General features: G+C 38.5%; 1 protein-coding gene across 3 annotated transcripts in view; it reads right to left on the bottom strand.

The window, feature by feature from the left end:
• NCAM2 (neural cell adhesion molecule 2) overlaps positions 1-21,545 on the bottom strand; it is a gene marked incomplete at its 3' end in the record, with an annotated part of 311,617 nt that overhangs the window by 73,187 nt on the left and 216,885 nt on the right. For all 3 annotated transcript variants that reach the window (XM_081997216.1, XM_081997218.1, XM_081997217.1), the window contains 3 exons: positions 18,879-19,066; positions 14,299-14,395; positions 5,944-6,117 (listed from right to left, as the gene is read on the bottom strand). In XM_081997216.1, the coding sequence (XP_081853342.1) occupies positions 5,944-6,117; positions 14,299-14,395; positions 18,879-19,066 (459 nt within the window). The remainder of the gene's footprint in view (positions 1-5,943; positions 6,118-14,298; positions 14,396-18,878; positions 19,067-21,545) is intronic.

Raw genomic sequence — 21,545 nt, 5'->3', positions numbered from 1 at the left:
AGTGGGCCGAACCAGACCAGGGAGTTTCCTGGTGACATCTCTCACCCAGGCCCCGGGGAGGTAGCAGACTTCCCTGTGAGTTGGGTCTGGTTGACACATTGGGCCCTCTGTACCCCTCAGAAGGGAGTCGCCTACGACAATCACCCTCCTTTTTTTCTTAACAGAGGACGTCTTGATGCGTGGGACTGGCTGACTCACCCTAGGCACCCCCTCGGACGGACCTTCGCCAGGGTCCTCATGTTCCTGTCCCTCATGTTCCAGAGCCCCATACCTGTTGTGTAAGGGAAGCTGGGACGGTGAGGGAGGCCAGGAGGGGATTCGCCGACCTGTCCGAGGAGGGACCTGCTTCCATTTCCCCTCATCTCTTAGGTCCCCTCCTTCTACCCAGCAGCAAGAGGGCAGGGGATCCCCTGCTGCTTCTGGAGCCTCCACCAGCTGCCCCTGCTTCAGGGACGACCAGGTGCAGCTCCACTGGTCTATCTCCCTCTCACACTCCCTAATGCTCCTCAGCCTCTCCACTTCCTCTTTCAGCTCTGCCACCAGGCTGAGCAGGTCGCTCACCTGGTCGCACCGCACGCAGGTGGTGTCCCTGTTGGTCTCTGGTACAACCGACAGGCTCAGGCACTCTTTGCAGCCGGATACTTGGACAGCCGCGTGCTTGAGTGGGAGCTCTGTCTGTGTCACCACATTCTTTCTGGCCACGGTTTTCAGCCGAGTGGCGACCGTGTCTGAGCCTCCTCTGGGAGGACGATGGCCACTTGTCAGAGAACCTCTAGTGCCGGGGGGGACACTGCACCCCGCCCGCATGCCTTCCCTGCACACCTTGCGAACTGACGCGCAAACCGACGCGCTACGTCCTTCTGACGCACCACGTCCTGTTTGCCCGCCCTGTTCATCGCGATCCGGGTTGCTTGTGCTTCCTGGGGCTGCTCTTGTAGGCGAGGGGCTTTGGTGGCCGCCGCCGCTCTGGGCCCCGCCCACGCTGAGCCAGAGCTGCCGCTCGCCAGGAGGCCGCTCCTGTGTGGTCCCTGAGGGCACTGTTAGCCCTGGCTGTCCCTGCCCACCCACCTCCCCTCAGGACTCTGGCCCACAGGGAGCCCCACTGCACCATGACTACAAAGTGAAGCTATACAGCGATTTGCAGCTAGCACGCAACAAAACAATTTTCATATTCACCAGAGCACCTAAGAAGTGCAGAAAAATCTGGCTACCATTTGCTCACTGATCTCCTCGTGAACTATGATAGTGTTGATTATGACTTTTAAATCCCTAAATAGGCTGAAGTTGGTCTATCAGAATGATTGCTTCAGTTTCTGTGCTCTCCTTGAATAACTGCAATCAGCTCAGACTTTCAAATTAAATCTTCTTCATTATAAAAGGCAAAGGGGAGGGGCAACCCCCAGTATCAATACAGGCTGGAGGATAAAGGGATCAAGAGCAGCCCTGCCAAAAAGGACTTGGGGGTACTGGGGATGAAAAGCTGCACATGAGCCAGTGATGTGCTTTCACAGTCCAGGCGGCCAACCATATCCTGGGCTGCATCCAAAGTAGCATGGCCAGCAGGTCAAGGGAGGTGATTCTGCCCCTCTACTCTGCTCTGGTGAGACCCCACCTGGAGTACTGTGTCCAGCACAGGAAAGACATGGACCTGTTGGAGTGGGTCCAGAGGAGGGCCACCGAAATGATGAGATGGATGGAAGAACTCTCTGTGAAGAAAGGCTGAAAGAGTTGGGGTTGTTCAGCCTGGAGAAGAGAAGGCTCCAGGGAGACCTTATGGCAGCCTTTCAATACTATAAAGGGGGCTTATAAGAATGATGGGGACAAACTTTTTGGCAAGGCCTGTAGCAATAGGACAAGGGGTAATGGTTTTAAGCTGAAAGAGGGTAGATTTAGGTTGGACATAAGGAAGAAATTTTTGACGATGAGGGTGGTGAAACACTGGCACAGGTTGCCCAGAGTGGTGGTAGATGCCTCATCCCTGGAAAAATTCAAGGTCAGGTTGTACAGGGCTCTGAGCAACCTGATCTAGTGGAAGGTGTCCCTGCTCACTGCAGGAGGGTTGGACTAGGTGACCTTTAAAGGTGCCTTCCAACCCAAACTATTCAATGATTATATGATTTATTAATGCTTTATTTATATACTAACTTCTGTAGGCACGTTTCCACAATGCTTGTTTCACTTAAAAATACAGTTTTCATTCATCTTATGCATTTATGGCTGTTTTCTTTGACTGTATGAAGATAACTACACTATTCCTTCTGGTCATAGTAATGAGGGACTGGAAGAACCAGCTTAGCCTTGGAGGGCTAATAGTCTTCCAGGCACACCTTCCTCCTGCATCCATTTTTTTCTGCCTCTTTCCATTAAAAGTTAGTCTTGGAATTTACACATTACCTACATTGTGGCAACAAAGGGCTGCACTGGTGTTTTATCACTCCTGAGTTAAATCGGTCTGATCAAAAGACATCCTGTAAAATCTCAGCATAGTTTATCACTGGCTGCTGGGAAAAAATCATGACTCATGCATTATGTATGCATCATTACTTGTGATGTGCAAGCAGTTAACTGTTCCTGTGTAAACAGCATTTATATCTGAATCTTAGCCATAAACCTGTCCCTCAAATGTGAACAGATGAACAAAGTGATTTTGTTTCCATTAAGGAATATTGACGAAGTATGGAAATTATGATGACACAACTACAAATCATAGCACAGAATACTGACTCTGTGTAGCCTAAACATCCTCCTCACTCAGCTAAGAAGGTGTTGAGGCATGGTAGGAAAGTGGTCCTTAGTTACCTAAGAACAATGAGAAACTGTCTCAAAAACATGTAATTTTTTTTTATCATTCAAAAGACTTAAAGTATCATAAATGTCTCAAAAAGAATAAAGAAGGAATAAAAGAAAGAAAGAAAAACCTTCACACTAAGAAAAGCTTCTTGAAAAATTCTTTCAGGAACTGAAAATTGGGATTTAGAAGAGGGTATCTCCACGTTTTCCTACCATGCCACTGTAAGGAGGCTAAAACATAAACGGAGAGAGGTTTAAACAGATGTTCTAGAATATTGGCTGAAAACTTCTGAATGCTCAGAAAACAAGCAACGGTTGACTTTTTCAGAAAGATTCCAGTTACATTTAGCAGTATTTTCATTTAAAAAAGGACACTAATACTGATTTTTGACATCTCCATCTGAGAAGACTTTTTCTGCTCTGGGCTGTTCAGTCTGTGTTTTGGCAACACATCTTGTTTTTCTGGCTTGGCCATATAGTACCTCACAAATAGAACAAGTTTTTAACTCCTTATAGAATATCTGAAAGAACTTATGATAAATGCAACTAGGTCCCTTTTGATTTCCCTATCAAATTATATAGTGTAGCACCAACAAGACTTGGTTTAGGGAACATGGTGGCACTGGATTGATGGTTGGACTTGATGATCTTGAAGGTCCTTTCCAACCTTAGTGATTCTGTGATTCTGTGATTCTGTGAAGATGCCTTCTGCTTAGCAAATATTTGAAATTCTGAAGTAGTTTTTTTATTTCTAAATCAGTTCAGAGATAAATTCAGAGAATTATGGGATAGACAATCTTGATCTTTCTATGCAGGGGTATATAAATAGAGATTTCAGAAACCAGCATGAATTAATTATGGATCTAGAATTAATTTTTAATATTGTCCACTGTCCTCTGAGTAAAGTTTATCTTCTCAATATCTATCTATTTAGTAAGTACATCTACTTGTAGACCAAGATAATGTTTCATGTTGTTTTCATATTTATTAGTTTTTGTGATCACTTGGAGTAGTCTCTGATGATACATGCTATTAAGAGGTATCTTTAAGATGTCCAAAACCAATGTGACCTTTCTTTTTTTTCCAGCAAACTTTCTCAGCGTTACAGTTGGGGGATAATGAAATGAGAAGAAAAATACATGTAGGTAAATCCCCTGAAAACTTCCAAGCAAGAAAGTAGAATAAACTGAAAAAAATAAGGCAAATTGCACCAAAGGAAAACACGGGGAAATAACATGACAGCATGTAGGAACTAATACAGCCTTTTTCTCAAAGAAGCTGTATAATCAATTTTAGTAGGGATGGCAGCAGAGATCCTAAATACTCACAATCTACTTCACGGTAGTATTGTGTTCATAAGGACTGCACGTCTTTGTACCTGTCACTCTACTTTTTTTTTCCAGAATAAATTACCATACAATTCAAACAGATATGGTACTAAAATAATTTCAAGAAGATCAATTCATGTTATACAGAACTCTCCAAAATGAGCTGTATAGGACAACTTAAAAACATGTAATGCTGAAAGAATGTTTCAACATTGAAGTGTGAAGTTTTGAAGACGACAGCTCCAGTCAAGTCGAATAACAACAAGGGTCTATCAAGTTATACATCTTTCCTAATGTAATCAATTAATCTTTTCATAAACTTCACATTAAGAGAAATATTAGGAAAGAAAGTTTTATGGGGAGTAGGGTAAATACACTGTTCTACAAAGTTAACACCGAGTACTTTTTTTTGTTCTGGCTTTACATTTAAATTAAGCATCTGTCTAACTGCACTCTAGTCTCTGGGTTTATTCTCATCTGAGTACATTGCACCCTACTACACAGACTGGTCACTTCAGGTTTTAGTATTTGGTATACTGTAGTTCTGATCACAGAAATTTACTGCCAATTCATTGAAGGAAGTAGCTATTAGAAAAAAATGTCTCAAACTTCATCTGAAACATGAAAAAAAACCATGAAAAGAAGAGGTACTCTAATGTCCATTAATGTGTATGACCTGCAACTAGAGGAAACACATTGTCTTCTTTAGATCTTCTGCTACTGAAAGAAATATAAGCTATACTGGACTAAAATGATCGCTACTATGATCTACAGTATTACCTCTGTACACACAGTTTCTATGTTTGGTTAAGAAAAACAAAAGATAAAAAGTCATTATAAGTTTCTTTGAATATATGTTAATTACATCTTCATTGTACGTTTCCTTGAAATAATTCTGTAATTCGGAACATGCTTTGTTTAATGCAGAATTTTTGTGTGTGGATTATGGGATGTGAAAGGGAAAGAGATAATACACATTAGATCATTTGCTACATTTTTTCTGCCATCACTGTGCTGACAGCTGCACAACTATTCACCTCCTGTTGTATAATCAGAAGACTGTAGGGGCTGCTTTAACTTGCGCTACCTGTTAAAAATACCAAAGGGTAAATACGGATGCAAGGGATTACTGATCTGTTGAATGTATTTCATTAACATTACTGTGTACGAACACCCCACCTCAGGATGTATTTAAAGAACTCTTGTCTGTTTGGAGAGGCTTATACTCTTTTCTGCCTTTGGAGAAGTGCAAAGGTGGCATAGATCTGGCAAGGAACAGGCCCCATTTGTAGCAACACCACTAACACAGCAGATAGATAATAGACATAATACCTAACAAATGCATTTTATGTTTGTTGAACAATACTTTATATATATATGCTTTTGAAACAGACATGAAACAGTAGCTCAAAATCAGTAATTAATGCCCATGATCAAATATCACGTAATAGCTTACATAAATTTTTTAAGTTAACTGCGTACATAATGCACATTCTCAAACTAACTCCTCTGTGATTTCTACTCTCTTTGAAATTCATAGCTTCAAAAATATCCTTCATATCTACTTGACTGCACAGTGAAAAATGCAAAATAATTGTAAATTTGTTCATCAAACTTTTTTAAAACTAAAAAGTAATGGTTGACTTTTACAAGATTACAGTAAGATTTCTAATTGGTGTAAAGAGGTCTGACTTCATTAACATTAACTGAAGATACAGCTACTGGACTATTGTCGAAACAAAGAATCAGTTAACATATACTTGCATTCTTTTTCCTCGACATGGTTTTCAGTTAAAACACTTTCATTTATTTTTTGTATACGTACTTTGAACTCCATGGGAGCGAACTATTTTCCAGGTTTCTGAGGCTATCTCTTTTACATCCACTTGGTAATGATGAATGGGCACACCTCCATGTGAATCTGGCTTATTGAACGAAACTTTGGCAGTGGTTTGTGACAGCTCTATCACTCGTACTCCATAAGGATTTGATGGCACATCTAAAAAAGTACAAGCATCAATTTAACAATCAGCAGCAACTAGACAGACCTAAACAGTTGATAATCTACTCCAAAAAGTCTCCTTTACATCTTGAAGGGGGAAAAAAAATTTGAATTTGATGTAATAATGTTTGTGTTAGATAAACAACCATTCTAATACAGAGCTGTAAGAAAACCACATTTACTTTCTTGTATGCTAAAGTTATGCAAAAACATTTTCCATTTCTGTATTTCTTTTATAATACGATCTTTTTAATAGCTAATGTCGTCATAGGCAAATGTAAGAGATTAGTTTGTTTACTGTATAATTATGTAAAAGAGAATAACAAACTTTAAACCAAATTTAACATGAGGAAGAGTTATGGCTAAATAGATCATTAAGAGTCTGAATTCTTCTAAATAAGATTATGACAAAAAAGTGTAGAAATAATTTGGCCGTTTTTGTGAAACTCCAGAATACAGCAGAAAATATGAATCCTTTTTTTCGTTTTTTGAAAGACTGGATTCCAGGCTGTCGTGGTTTAACGCCAGCGGGCAACTAAGCACCATGCAGCCGCTCGCTGACTCCCCCACAGTGGGACAGGGGAGAGAATCGGAAGGGTAAATGTGAGAAAACTCATGGTTTGAGATAAAGACAGTTTCCAATTCTCTCCTCCATCCCACTGTGGGAGAGTGAGCGAGTGGCTGCGTGGTGCTGAGTTGCTGGCTGGGGCTAAACCACGACACAAGCTACTAGCAAGGAACATTAATGGAAGGTTTCTATTCTCTTTTCAGTTTAAGAAATAATTTGTGCAATTGGTTGGAAGAAACATTTGCTTTGAAATAAAAAGCAAGTGCATATCATTCAAAGTAGAAAAGAACTATGAAAATAAAGCTGGTGTCTGTAGGTGTTGAGATGTTAGATAAGAAACAAAAGCAAAAAATAAACCTTAGGGTCAGCACACCTTTAAAAATAGAAACATTATATTACTTTTACACTGTATGACAGAACTAACACATAGAAGACAAATTAATTATTGTACATTTTAAAGTATTTAATCAAATTATAATTAGAAAAAATTATATTGAAAATACTAGGAAGAATTTTAGTTCTGTGGACCAGAGACCGGGGATTTGAAACACCATCCAAAATTTCTCTTCTGATACATTGGACAATTATTTACATATTTGCTTACAGATCTCACATTGCTTTTGTCTCTAAGATAGTTTTATAGGGACATGCAAGAATTTGAGCCAGAGCCTATCATTTCCTTAGTGGATACTGAACCATTGACATAAAATGTAGTCTTTGTTGAAGGGCTGTCAGACAGTTGGAATAAAAAGAGAATCAACCTGAGCTTCACTCAGTATTGGTACTTGAATGCAGATGAGCAAAAATTACTACAAAATATTAAAGAATGGATTTAAGGACATATTCACCCCTGAATTCTCAGGAAAAGGACACCTGCCAAAGCTGCTCTAAAGGGGCTGATTTGTACAAACTTTTAATAGCCAGGCACCTCAATTTTTCCAGAAAAATTTTCTAACAGTTTTCAGAGTTGGATATCTTAATATCAAACCTCTGTGAATTCTTACACTTAGCATTTGTGAATATAGGTTTCCTGAAACTTCGAATGCTTGGTGCTCATTGGGTTAAAACCAGCATGGATTTATTTACAAAGACGAATGATTTTAATATCTTTCACTACACAACTACATGAATCCATGACGTTAAAGATTTGAGTAGAATGCAAATCTTGGCTTGAAGGATTCAAACCTTCAAATCCTTTCTTATTCGAGGAAACATTCATTTCACCAGGATATAGGATTTTGCAGGATATTGTCAGCCGCCTTAGTGAAGCTGTATTACTCTGCAGAAAGGAATTAAAGATTGATGGTATGACAGAACATGACCAAATGTAACCAGTGTTCTATGCATCCAGGAGAACACAGACCTGGGTTTTGAATCTTTTTCTAAATTGATCAAAAAGTTGGGGTTTTTTTAGAAAAAAGAAAATATGTTCAAAAACCTGTACAGATTTTTTCTGTGATCACATGGAAAAATTAGTTATGTGAGTTGCTTGCTTGCTCTGATCCCAACATCAGAGGAGGATGAGGATTAGCTTGTGTCCCCTCTCCTGCAGATTGTCATTACAGCTGAAGGGAATTCCTGCCCCCCCCCCCCCCCACTAGTGACAGTACCTTAAGTACCATTCTCTGTACAGATTCTTTCTCTGCCTAGCTCAAATGACTGTTCTGAGAGGGGTGGGAAAAATCCAACATAGTATGGGATTTGTTTTCTATGATGTAAAGGTCACTTAGCGATAGCACAGATTCGGGTATACTTTCTTAGAAGTCCCACTGCTATCTTTGTTGTCGTTATACTTCTGTCAAAACAAGGGATAATCTACCAAAAGTTCAGCCTTCAAATTAAAATGAGTCATTAAAAAAACAAGTATCAGACTTTTAGTCAACTTCTTCTTCTTGCCATAGTGTCTATTCCTCTGTTCAGTATGTGACTGTATTCATGTATGATGTTAAAGAATTTCTTAAAAATAGTAAAAAAAAAATTCCCCCAATCATAAGTGCAAAATTGCACTTTACATGTTTTTTACTCAGCACACAAAGCTAGTTAGCACAAATGAACTTTGTGAAACATTGGCCTAAATTAAGTAGTATTGGTTTGGTTCCAAAAACATTATTGCAGCTGATAGAGAAGTACACACAGAATTATGAGTACATACTTATCTCCACCGATATGTAAATGCTCTTTCAAGTCTATTACTATTATTACCCAACCTGTTCAATAAATGACCACAATTTATCATTGGGGATTTTCTTTCCAAGCTTTTTTTTTTATAATTTTATGGAATAAAATAATTTTCATTCTGAGACTTTAGCAGTCCTGATGTAAATGGAGAAAAGGAAGTGATGGTGTGAAAGTAAGTAGTAAGGTCAGAGATTTATCCTCCAGTTAGCTCTTGTCTTCTGTCTCCTGTCAATATGTTTTGAAGAACATTAAGTTTGAAATCCATCATCAGAGTTGTATTGATGTAGCTAATTTATAAACTATGTTCACCGGCTATTAGTATGGTTTCTGCCAGCAGTTGATCCTGTTAACTTAGTCACTGCAAGTCTCTGTGCTAAGCTGCAGTTCCAGGCGTGATGTGGTGAGACCAGAATCTCAACTTTCATCAAAAATAAAGTATCCTTCTAGGTGCGAAGATTGAAAAAAAAAAGATTGAGGCAGAATATTTACCTGAACTTTTAACCCCTTTACCATCCCAGAATAGGAGAAAGAAGGGGAAAAGGAAGTCTGGGATGAGTAATGCCATGAGAGCCTTAGAGGTGAATCATGGTTTACTTTTTAGGGGCTCTGGATTCAGTCAAGCTGTACACTGCTATGTGCAAAATATACATTAATATTTAAAGAAAAAAGTTACTTGAAAAATCGAGTTAGCTCTCTGTGTCACAACCTTAGCATTTACCATTTTAAGATAATAAATTATCTATTCCAACAACATAGTCCTAGACTACTGATCGCCATATGATTTTCTATTTATCTATACAAAAACATTTGAAATAATGATACAGAGATCTCAAGAGAAAGGAAAAATGCTTTGCTAGTTAATAATATCTCCCTGCATACTGATATTCCACATAAACTATGGCTAAAAGAGACCTGGGCAAATCTAGGAATATCTGTGCTCACCTCAGGCTCTGAAAGCCATTGGACAATCTGCCAAGCTCACCTGGCTTGCCAAAGCCTACGCCTGTCGTAGAGAAAAAACAGAGTATAAGGAGACTACTAAAATAAAAGTTGTGGTTGTGACGTGAAGTAATTAATTTGAAGTGGAAAGAAATGAAAAAGACCATGGCTCTTTTTTGCATTCTACATGTTACTCACACCGCAATTTAAATGCTTAAGCAATGAAAAAGGAGGTTGTCAACCATGTGGTATTTTTAAGAGCTGATCACCACAAGTCAATAAGTGCTGAAGTTTCTCAGCATTTACCAGTAATGGCCAGTAGCTTTCAGTGTGAAACCTTAAATAGTCTGCAGTTACTGTTTTGAAAGGTTTAAATGAAAGTGTCTGGAATTCAGGCTGACTCAGTAGCTCTGTATAATTTTAGTGAACAGATATAATTTTTCTGTCATAAAAAATGGTATAGTAGCAAATGGCATCTAAATTCTGAAATAAATATTTTTCTATCATCAATAAGAATAATTTCTTAAGGAGGGCAACAGGAATAAAGATAATGGAATTGTGACAGTATGATCACTTTTTAACTAACTGTAACTTTAAAAAAAAAGGCTAGTTTGATTCTGCTGAAAACCAGCAAAGCGGAAAAATGGAATACACCATGAAGCAACAAGTCATTCCTGCAGAATTTTAAGAGAAAACTATTCAGTAAAATGATCATTATTTGTAAAATTTACCCTAGCAGCATACTTTGCTTAATATTGTCTCCCAGCTAGAAATAATACCTATTTTTCTCTGACAGAGCCACTGCAAAAGTGTGCTATGCCCTAGTATTAGTATTTAAAATCAAAATCAGAAGGGAATCCAGGCTGTATTGAAATGCATGAAAAAATTTTATAGGCTTTAATATGGAAAGTATCAATCATTAGGGCTTCCTAATCTACCAAAGTAAAGCAACAGAGGTAGTAAAACCAGGAAGAAGCTGCATTTGACATTTTATACCTGTAATTATTATTTTGGTTTTATCCTCCATCTCCCTGGTTTTCACTTCTAGCTTATGCCAGTTTAAGTGCAAACCTTGTAACAGTGAACTACATCTGTTATTTGCTGTTGGGTTTTTTTTTTCCCCAAAAGTCTATTTAGGTGCAAATGTTAAAAATATCAATCTTCCACGATACTGAATATGATGCATTACACTACTGTAAGTAGTGCCTAGCATAATGGAGCCCTGACACACCCAAACCCAGTGTTTCCAGCCCCACATAAATACTACCCTACAAATGCCTTATGTTAAGGATACCTGTTCATTATTATTACTTCAAATTCTTCATTTGTTCTGTTTTCTGCATTTCATATAATTATATACAATGTCCGTCTACAGTTCATGATTTACATAATAACTTACCATAATTCTGTATTCATTACATATTCACCAAATATACCCTGATTTTCCTCTTTGTGTTTATAACTTCAATACTTTTTTTAAGTGTTCATCAAGTTTTCTGAAGAATTGCCTGAAAAATGTTAAGCAAACTGTTGCAAAAGTGGAGAATAGTAAGTTGTTTCAAAAACTGGCATCAGTAACATCTCTGATATTAGTTGTATTAAAAATCCAAAACAGGATTACAGCTTGTATGGAGGTATTTGCTCTCACTTGCGTTTTCAGGGGCTCTCATGTGAGAATTTGCTGAAATACAATGTATAATGAAAATACCATGTTCTTTTTCAATTAATAATGAGAATTACTTTGTATTAAAATCTAATTAATTATTTATAAAAGCAGGATAGAAATACATAGCTAAAATAATCATCATGCAGTATCATGCATGGGATGATGGGATACTGTTTTGCAAATCTAAGAGAAAAATCAGCAGATACAGAATATCTGCTGAGATGCTTTCATATGTATACATACCTTTATGAAAAAACAGTGCACAGCAATAACCACAACTTGAGTTCCTATGTTTTCATTGGCATAATTGTTCTATTTTCTTATCTTTTTCTGTCCTGAGAGATAAGACAGCAGAGGGATGCAAGTGGGATTTTTCCTTCCCTTTCCCACCATTTATCTTCATGGCTTTAAAAGAAAGACTTCTAGTGGCAAGTCCTCTGTTTTTGAGAGGAATTTAGAAATTATTCTAGCAGCTCTCACATTTTACTTTGCTGCTTTTCCCCGCCAGTGAAGCCTCGCATGTAACAAATCTTAGAGATGATACTCCAGAGAAAAGTGTAACACCTAGCCCAGCAGGACAGGCAGAACCACTGCTGCTGTCAAATCAAGAGATGCACGTGTTGCTCCGAAGAGAAGACATGCTACTGAAGAGAAACAGATTGACTAAAATCAGAGGGTTACGCGCAGTCCTTTTGTTTGATGAATTTAATGTAACTCTGCAAATCCTATGCCAGTCATGAATATTTAGAAAAAAAAGTCCTGAGCTTTTTAAAGGGCTAAATCTACTTCCTAAATTAAATGATGGCAAAAGTAATACACACATAATAGATACAGTTTACCTATTCAAATCAATGCTAACTTCCTACAAGTCTTGAATCTCTTAAATAGAGACAGAATAGTTGGTATAGAAATTGATTGTGTTTTTCCTTAAAGCTTAGAGCTTTTCTATTACTACCTCAATTTTGAACGTCACAGGGAATATTAATTTTTCATATTTAATGCCATGTGTAGTACTGATGAGCTGCTACAGTCATAATTTTAGACCTATTACAGAAACTCACTGTTCAAGTAATTCCACTGAAATAAATAGGATGAACCAGATAAATGATTATGAACATGCCTGAAGATTCTAGAGACTGTTCTCTTCTGGAATTTCTTTTCACAAAAAATAAAATTATTTTCAGTATGGATTAGATTGTGTGAGTCCTTACACCGAGAAAAGTTTTCCAAGGTAGAAAGTAAAGAATGTATTGCGTGACATAAGGACTTAGATGGGACTAAGGATAGTTACACGTAAAAGGAAGAGGTAATATATTTCTCATTAGTTGCATGTAGCTATCAGAAGAAGATCAGATTTGCAACACAGCTAATACCCCAAAAAAGTTGTAAAATGAAGAGGAATGGATCTTCTGGATGATGTAAAATTTTGCCACATAGAAATCTGCTCTTTTCTCAATAAAACTCCCACATTTTCCTATTTTAGGAAGCTCAGATCTTTTGACCACTATTCAAAGAAAAAAAAATAGTACAGTATTCATGGTACAAGCGTGTGCTAGTCCTTTAGAGGTAATGGGAAAAACTTTCAATGCTGTGTACAACTTCCAAGCAATTTCTTAATAAACAACTGTTTTTTATAACTCCTGAGACACCAAAAGAAAATAATTACCCTATTGAGCAAAAGTATAAAAATTAAAACACCAGGCCAGGTGAGAGAGCCTCCCTATGACTGGATGTGGACATTTCAGCAACGCACCTCCAAAGGTCCTCCTAGTAGGTCTCCAAAGAGTTTATTTTCTTATTTAAAAAGAAAAAAACCCCAACAACAAAGGTTACAGCTGAAATTCAGGATAATTAAAAATACACAAGTCCTCTTCTAAAAAAAAAGACATATACCAGACTTTATTTCTACCTGTCCCCTTCAATATGTATCAGCCAGTCTGGCAGTATTGTATGACCTGAAAGTTACATGATGAAAATGGCCCATAACAATGTATCACAAGGGGTGCGTAGCTTTCAGTATAGCTGTACTTTTGTTACTGTAAACTGCACTATAACTCCCTAGACATCATTAAAGCTGGAACATTTTGCATCATCTAAGTATGTAGATCCAAATGTTGGGAGACCTCAAAGGCTGCTGAACAAGCATTATTCCATATGACAAGGAAATATAATTGAAAGAAATGCTAAGAAACTCATTTACTCTCAGTTAATAGTTATTTCTGCCAAAGAACAAACATACAGTCATATTTTTATATTTGCCTAAACAACAACAGATGGACCTAAAAATATTCAGAAGTTCTGTAACAATTGGTTGTTGAACATCTCAGAGTTTAAATTAATTCAATCTAGTGCTCTGGGTCAAATTCTGCTTTTAAATAACTAAACATGCAGATCAAGATAGAAATTCTTTGCTGAACTATTTCAGTCTTTTCTCATCCTTGGTCTATCAATAAAATACCATGGAGAAAAAGGAAAAAATGTTTTCCTAATTCTTTCTTATTTTTACTGCCTGCCATACATGTCTCTCCACTGAAGTAATGAAAATACACTGTTATAAACGTAGGATGTAATAAGGTCAAAGGAAAAAAAGTTAGACTAACTCCGTTTTTTCAGATTTCAGAAGGATTTAAAATTAAATCCAAAATTAGATTCATATTCTGAGGGAACTGGTTTACTTCACTTTATATTGCAACTCAACTTTTACAGAATTAAAAGTGACTGCAAACATTCCATTGCAATAAAATAAACAAAGAAAAGTATGTCTGAAGTTAATTTTGATTAAAATAGAAAAAATATTTAAATAAAAAACCCCAACTTTTTAACTTACCAGCTTGACCAAGTGTATACTCCTGATATCTTGTTCCTATTCTGTTTGTGGCTGTACAGTTATACCGTCCAAAATCACTGTCAGATGTGGGAGCAATCTTTAAAATGAATACAGTTTGTAAATATTAGTTTCTAATTAAATATTTTTTTTTAAAAAATCAGAAACGCAAAACTGTCCTCCTTAACCAATATGCAGATGTGTTCTTGCTTCAGCCTGTCTAGTATTTTCTCCAAATAGAGATCAAAATACACCCTTTTTCATGTTAAACCTCCCCTTCACAATTTCAAAAGATGAAATCAAATAGTGGAAAACAGTGACATTGTTTATCTTTAAAATTTCACTTTTAAGCAAGAAAAAAATCTAAAAAACTTCATATTTTTTTCAGACACTATTTGCATAAACTGATATTTTGACTGAAATATGTAAGGAAAGGACTGAAAGTTGCTAATTCCTATATATGATGCGAGAATAATATTTTACTTCTTGTTGTTTTGCAGGATTCACAATAAACCAGACATTTGGAGGGAGGAGGGAATAAGATGTAAGGCATGTGGCTCAACTGTAAAGTCAGGTGGTAAGGTTCTAAGACAGAACAAATAGATACCACGGGGAGCTAATGCCTTATTGAAATCCAGCTTGCCTGACCAACTGTTTCAGGTGACAGAAAAACAGAAGAGCACTCAGAGAACCACACACTGTAAAGCATATTTTAAGTTTTACGTAAAATAGGAAGAAAAATAACTAAAGATGAACTTCAAACAACAGTGAGAGTCTGTCCCTTGACATATATAACCTGTACTACAAGAAATGAGGTTACCTGTCTGGACTTTAGGAAAAACACATGGGTTTTTTTCAGTACACTGTACACCTCTTGCTTAGGATCTGAAGTAGGTCTCGCATTCTGATTAGCTCTATAGCTTCTCAACCTTTTTTCCCATGGCAACTGTCCTGGTTTCAGCTGGCAACAGCAACTGAGAAGCTTATGCTCAGATATAAGCCTGATTATAGACAGAAATGGAGAAGAGTAACTTCCACACCTGTGGAGGAAGACAGTATGTCATCCCTGTAACAGGTGAGACCAGCGCTGGAGATACTAGTTACACGTTGTTGTGAAGAGATTAATTAAGGACCATGATTTGCTATACGCTATTGCCAAGTAGTTCACTGTTTAGTTAAATTAATAAAGTAAACAGATAATTAAGGTCCACTCTTTGTCTTCTGTCTTTCTCAGGTTCTGTTCTTCCATGTACCTTTTAGATAACAGAAGTTCTTATTTGTCCAAAGCCTCCATGAGAAAACAGTTGTTATCAAACCTAATTGCATTTTATTTTTATTTACCTTTCTGCTTTGTTCTTCACTGAAGACACACAAATCTTTCATATATACCAAGCTTGACCAGGTAGTCACTTTAATTTTTAGCATTAACCTGATGGGTTAGTTTTATATTAAATTATATATTTATTTACTTGCAAGAAATACAAGTTACATTTTTGTTCACTGCAAATAGAAAACTTAGCACGAGCCATGCAAATGAGGTTTTTTTTCAAACTGCTCACAAGAAATGTGGAGATAAATAAGTTCATAAATAGTTTTATAGAATCATAGAATAGAATCATAGAATGATTAAGGTTGGAACAGACCTGTAAGGTCAGCAAGTCCAACTGTCAACCCAACATCACCATGCCCACTAAACCATGTCCCAAAGTGCCACATCTACATGTTTTTTGAACACCTCCAGTGGTGGTGACTCTACCACCTCCCTGGGCAGCCTGCTCCAATGCCTGACCATGCATTCAGTAAAGAAATTTTTCCTAATATCCAATCTAAACCTCCCGTGGTGGAACTTGAGGCCATTTCCTCTCATCCTATCGCTAGTTAGTTGGGAGAAGAGACCAACACCCACCTCACCACAACCCCCTTTCAGATATGGGGCTCAGCCTCCTCTTCTCCAGACTAAAGACTCCCAATTCCCTGGGCTGCTCCTAACATTTGTTCTCCAGATCCCTCACCAGCTTTATTGCCCTCCTCTGGACACGCTCCAGCAACTCAACGTCCTTCCTGCAGTGAGGGGCCCAAAACTGAACACACGATTCGAGGTGCTACCTCACCAGTGCTGAGTACAGGGGCACAATCTCTTCCCTACTCCTGCTGGCCACACTATTTCTGATACAGGCCAGGGTGCTGTTGGCCTTCTTGGCCACCTGGGCACACTGTTGGCTCATGTTCAGCTGGCTGTCAACCAGCACCCCCAGGTCCTTTTCTACTGGGCAACTTTCCAGTCAGTCTTCCCCAAGCCTGTAGCATTGCATGGGGCTGTTGTGACCCAAGTGCAGTACCCGACACTTGGCCTTATTAAACCTCGTACCTTTGACCTCAGCCCATTAATCCAGACTGGAGATCAGGTTGGTCAAGCAGGACCTGCCTTTCATGAACCCATGCTGGCTGGGCCTGATCCCTTGGTTGTTCTGCACATGCCCTGTAAGTGCCCTCAAGATGAACCGCTCCATGATCTTCCCTGGCACTGAGGCTGACAGGCCTGTAGATCTCAGGATCCTCATTCCGTCCCTTCTTCTAGATTGGCATCACATTGGCAAGGCTCCAGTCATCTGGGACCTCCCCTGTTAACCAGGATCAGGGGGCTGAATACCCTGTGGATACCTGGTCTGGCTATTAAAGGCTGAGGCAAAGAAGGCATTAGGTACCTCAGCCTTTTCCTCATCGTTGGTGACATTGTTTCCCCCCACATCCAGTAAAGGATGGAGATTCTCCTTGGCTCTCTTTTTCTTGTTAATGTATTTGTGAAAACATTTTTTTGTTATCTTTTACAACCGTGGCCAGATTGAGCTCTAGCTGGGCTTTTGCCTTTCTGATTTCCTCTCTGCATGACCTACAAGGTCGCTGTACTCTTCTTGAGATGACTTCCCCTTCTTCCAAATGTGGTAAACTCTCCTTTTTTTCCTGAGTCCCAGCAAAAGCTCCCTGTTCAGCCAGGCCCGTCATCTTCCCCGTCAGCTCCTCTTGCGGCACATGGGGACCACCTGCTCCTGCATCTTTAAGATTTCTTTCTCAAAGACTGTCCAGCCTTCCTGGACCCTTTTGCCCTTTAGGACTGTCTCCCAAGGGACTCTCTCAACCAGTGACCTGAACAGGCTGAAGTCTGCCCTCCAGAGGTCCATGGTAGCAGTTTTGCTGATCCCCCTCCTTAGTTCACCAAGAATTGAGAATTCTATCATGTTGTGGTCGCTAAGCCCAAGACGGCCTCCGACCACCACATCTCCCATCAGTCCTTCTCTGTTTGTAAACAGCAGGTCAAGCAGGGCACCTCCCCTGGTGGGCTCACTTAGCAGCTGTGTCAGGAAGTTCTCTTCCACACACTCCAAGAACCTCCTAGATTGTTTCCTCTCTGGTGTGTTATACTTCCAGCAGATGTCCAGTAAATTGAAGTCCCCTACAAGAACAAGGGCTAGCGATTGCGAGACTTCTGCCAGCCACTTGTACAATGCTTTGTCTGCCTCTTTGTCCTGGTTGGGTGGTCCATAATGGACTCCCAGCAGGATATCTGTGTTGTTGGCCTTCACCCTCATCCTTACCCATAAGCACTTGACATTGTCATCACAATCATTGAGCTCTATAAAATTGAAACACTCCCTAACATACAGAGTCACCCCACCGCCTCTCCTTCCATGCCTATCCTTTCTGAAGAGCTTATATCCATCTGTTGCAGCACTCCAGTCATGACAGTCATCCCACCATGTTTCTGTGATGGCAACTAAGTCGTAGCTGTCCTGCTGCACAATGGCTTCCAGCTCCTCATGTTTGCTGCCCATGCTGTGTACATTGGTATAGATACACTTGAACTGGGCTATCAATTTCACCACCAACATCACGTCACCCCTAGGTTCATCTCTCGTGAGCCTGGTTTTATCCCCTTCCCCTTTTGAACCTAGTTTAAAGCCCTCTCAATGAGGCCTGCCAACTCTTGAGTGAGAATACTTTTCCCCCTTGGAGATAGCTGAACTCTACCTGCTGCCAGCAGGCCTTGTGCCATGTAAACCTCCCCATGGTCAAAAACCCCAAAATTCTCTTGATGGCAGCAGCCTCTGAGCCACGTCTTAATCAATCAGGTTTGTTTTCCTTTTAGTGGTTGTCCCTGCCACTGAAGGGATTGAGGAAAACACTACCTGTGCTCCTGATCCTTCAACCAATCGCCCCAGCACTCTGAAGTCCCTTTTAATTGCTTTTGGACTTCTTTGTGCAACCTTGTCACTGCCAACCTGCATAACCAACGGCGGATAGTAATCAGTTGGCCAAACCAGACCAGGGAGTTTCCTGGTGACATCTCTCACCCGGGCCCCAGGGAGGCAACAGCCTTCCCTGTGGGTTGGGTCTAGTCGGCATATTGGGCCCTCTGTTCCCCTCAGAAGGGTCACCTATGAAAAGAATGTTTTTCATTTAAAAAGAGCTTTACTTACTAAATTGTAAGTCTTATCCTTAAGTGCACTCTGTAGTACTTTCAATGGTGCCAAAGTGAGGAAGAAATTAATTAATGTCACCCCGTTCATTTCCATTTTACACCTTACCTCTAGAATCAGCTTTCTTCCTGTACTGTATGTCTTCAGATGTGTTGTATTTTTTACCGGTAGAACTAATCTTCCTCTTCTCCACTGAACTGAGGCAGATGGATTTGCTAGCACTTCACAGCTTATATTGATGGGATTGCCTTCCCAGGAGTAATACATGGTTTGATTTGACACAAATGTTGGAGCATCTGAAAAAAGGAAGTAATACATAAAACATATTAACTGTTTTAGTAAAATAAGCCATATACCCCTACCCAAGCATTCATGTTCACATAGAAGTTTCAATTGATTGCTCTATCAATTTATTACAGACCATGAATATACCAGTATTCAACCTTGAGGTTCTTGAGCCTTTATTTTGGTAGTTCTCTCCTCTCCTGAAACTGTTTCAGCTGAAATTCTCAGGAAGACAATACCTGCTAATTATATTTAGCATTAGGCAATATCAGGCCCTTGAGAGATGTTATGTCAGAAATTACTAACATTTCTTACTGAGGGTGAGAAACTCTTCAGCCAGACCCTTGTATGACAAAGGGAGGTGACCTACAAAACATATATATAATCTGTTCATTTGCTGATTTTATACTGTTTTCTTTTGCTATGGAGAAATTACATTCCCTCCCCAAAATTTCATGGATGTGTAAGAGCTTCACACATTTCTCACTGGAACTATCTTATATTTTATGAAATCTTTCTAATGAGAGATGTTTAGTTGTGTGAATAAACCTAGAAGAAAAAAATAATAAAAGAATACCTAAAATGTTGCAACGTATTCTACCTACTTCAGAAAAAATATTGTGTGTATCACTAACTATTTAGGTTAATCTTTATACCGGTTCTTTACGAAATCATCAAGCTACAGGCAAGCAAAAAGATGGTGCGCCTTCCTTACAAATGTGCCTATAAATGGCTGTGTTAAACATATAGCCAAACACCAAGTCTGATACAGAGGAAATTGCTGGTTTGCAAACTATGATTTTCAGATCACAATGCCAGTAGTGACAAGCATTATATGTTCTAGTCACTGTTTCCCTGGAGAGCAGGAACAGTTTAATGATCTCTACAAAATGGGAAGGAGTAGCTCTTTCCCTGCTCTTCTACTTATGTCTTGGGTAAATCATATTTTTGGTCTATTGAATATTTCTTTGTAAATATATTTTTTAATTTTAATCCCACTCTTATTGTATTTTAAGAGTATTAAGAAAATATTCTTCCTATTACTGAACGTCAAGGAAAGTCTCTAGCACTTTAATTCCAAAAGAGAATTATCAATTATAGCTGATGACATGGTATCTCTTTTTAATTTTTAAAAAGTATATGCATATATTTTTATTTTGCTAAATAGCTCCTAGATGTGTCTCTGAAAATTCCAACCTAGCCTTCTCAAAAACTGTTTTTATTTTAGGCTAGAAAATTACTAATAGGTTTATCAGAGACCAGAACTGAGTACATTTAAATAAGTAGTAAAATTTAGCTTCAGGAATGGTTTAAAATTACTTCCTTGTTTCTGAAGTGCACGTTTGCAACTTTTGTGTTTGCCTTTGTCAAAAAGCATAACTTTTTGGTGACATTATGCTGCTGCTCCATGCATGCATATAGGCTTTGACCAAAAAGAACTGTTACCAGTAGAAGTTTTAAAGCACAGATCAAGGCTGCTACATTGCTCAACGCCAGAAACTTTTTTTTAGTAACTATTCAGCCCTTATTTTTGTAGGAAACCAAGTGGTTTCATCCAAACAAGTAAAGTAGATCTTCGTATGAATTTATTTACCAGATAGAGGAGCTCATCTTTCTTTTCCAAATGTTTTAATAAGTAATTCTAGGGCTCCTTGATTTTCACAGACCTTAAAAACCCCCATATTTTATAATCTAAACATCTTAATGCAAAAATGGACTATCAAAGGGTCTTCAGGGTGTGACACCTCACACTAGTGGAGCTCTGTGAAGAAAAAAGCAAACTGTCTATGTCTATTTTATGGTTAAGTATGGTCAGGAATCTCAGAATACCAAGATTCAGAGCTTTGGCTTTTCTTCTGGAAATGAAGTTAGTGGTGGAAGCCACTTGAAGGAAAACTGCATGAACTGACTTTTGCGTGGCAGACAGTTTTTGCAACTAATGTGTTCAACATATGGATCACAAATCTCATCAATGTTGATGAGGCACAAAATGTGGTTATTTCACAACAAATTTTAGATAAGCACTGTCTTCCAATTCACAATCTCTCAGAATAAGTTCACTCCATTAACGAACACTGGCATAAATGTGGAAAATAGAAGATATTCTGTCTGAACCTGACTAACTTTCCTTCCTAGGTAACATCATGTGGTTTGATGCTCTCTGTTGATTTAAATACACATGTGGCAAACTCACATACTATTTAAAAAGCTTTACAAGTGAAAAAGTAGTGTACACATATAATGCAAGTACAAGCATTTAGGAGAATAGGGACTTTCATTTCAGACTGCTCCCTCTTTTAAAGGTAGATTTTGCATGCCTAGAATAGCTGTTTGTTTATATTTTAAAAGAACAGGTGAGTTATGGACTGCTATGTATACATGACTACAGATATTAACAGACAGTTTTAACATCATAAAACACAATTAGGACTAAAAGTCTATCAAAGAAAGATATATCCCAAAATCAACAACTCCCAAATATAAAGCATT

This window comes from Phaethon aethereus (assembly GCF_964289735.1).
Source record: "Phaethon aethereus genome assembly, chromosome: 1".
Classification (NCBI taxonomy): domain Eukaryota; kingdom Metazoa; phylum Chordata; class Aves; order Phaethontiformes; family Phaethontidae; genus Phaethon; species Phaethon aethereus.
The sequence above is the reverse complement of the archived record's forward strand: the minus strand, read 5'-3'. Positions and strand labels throughout refer to the sequence as shown.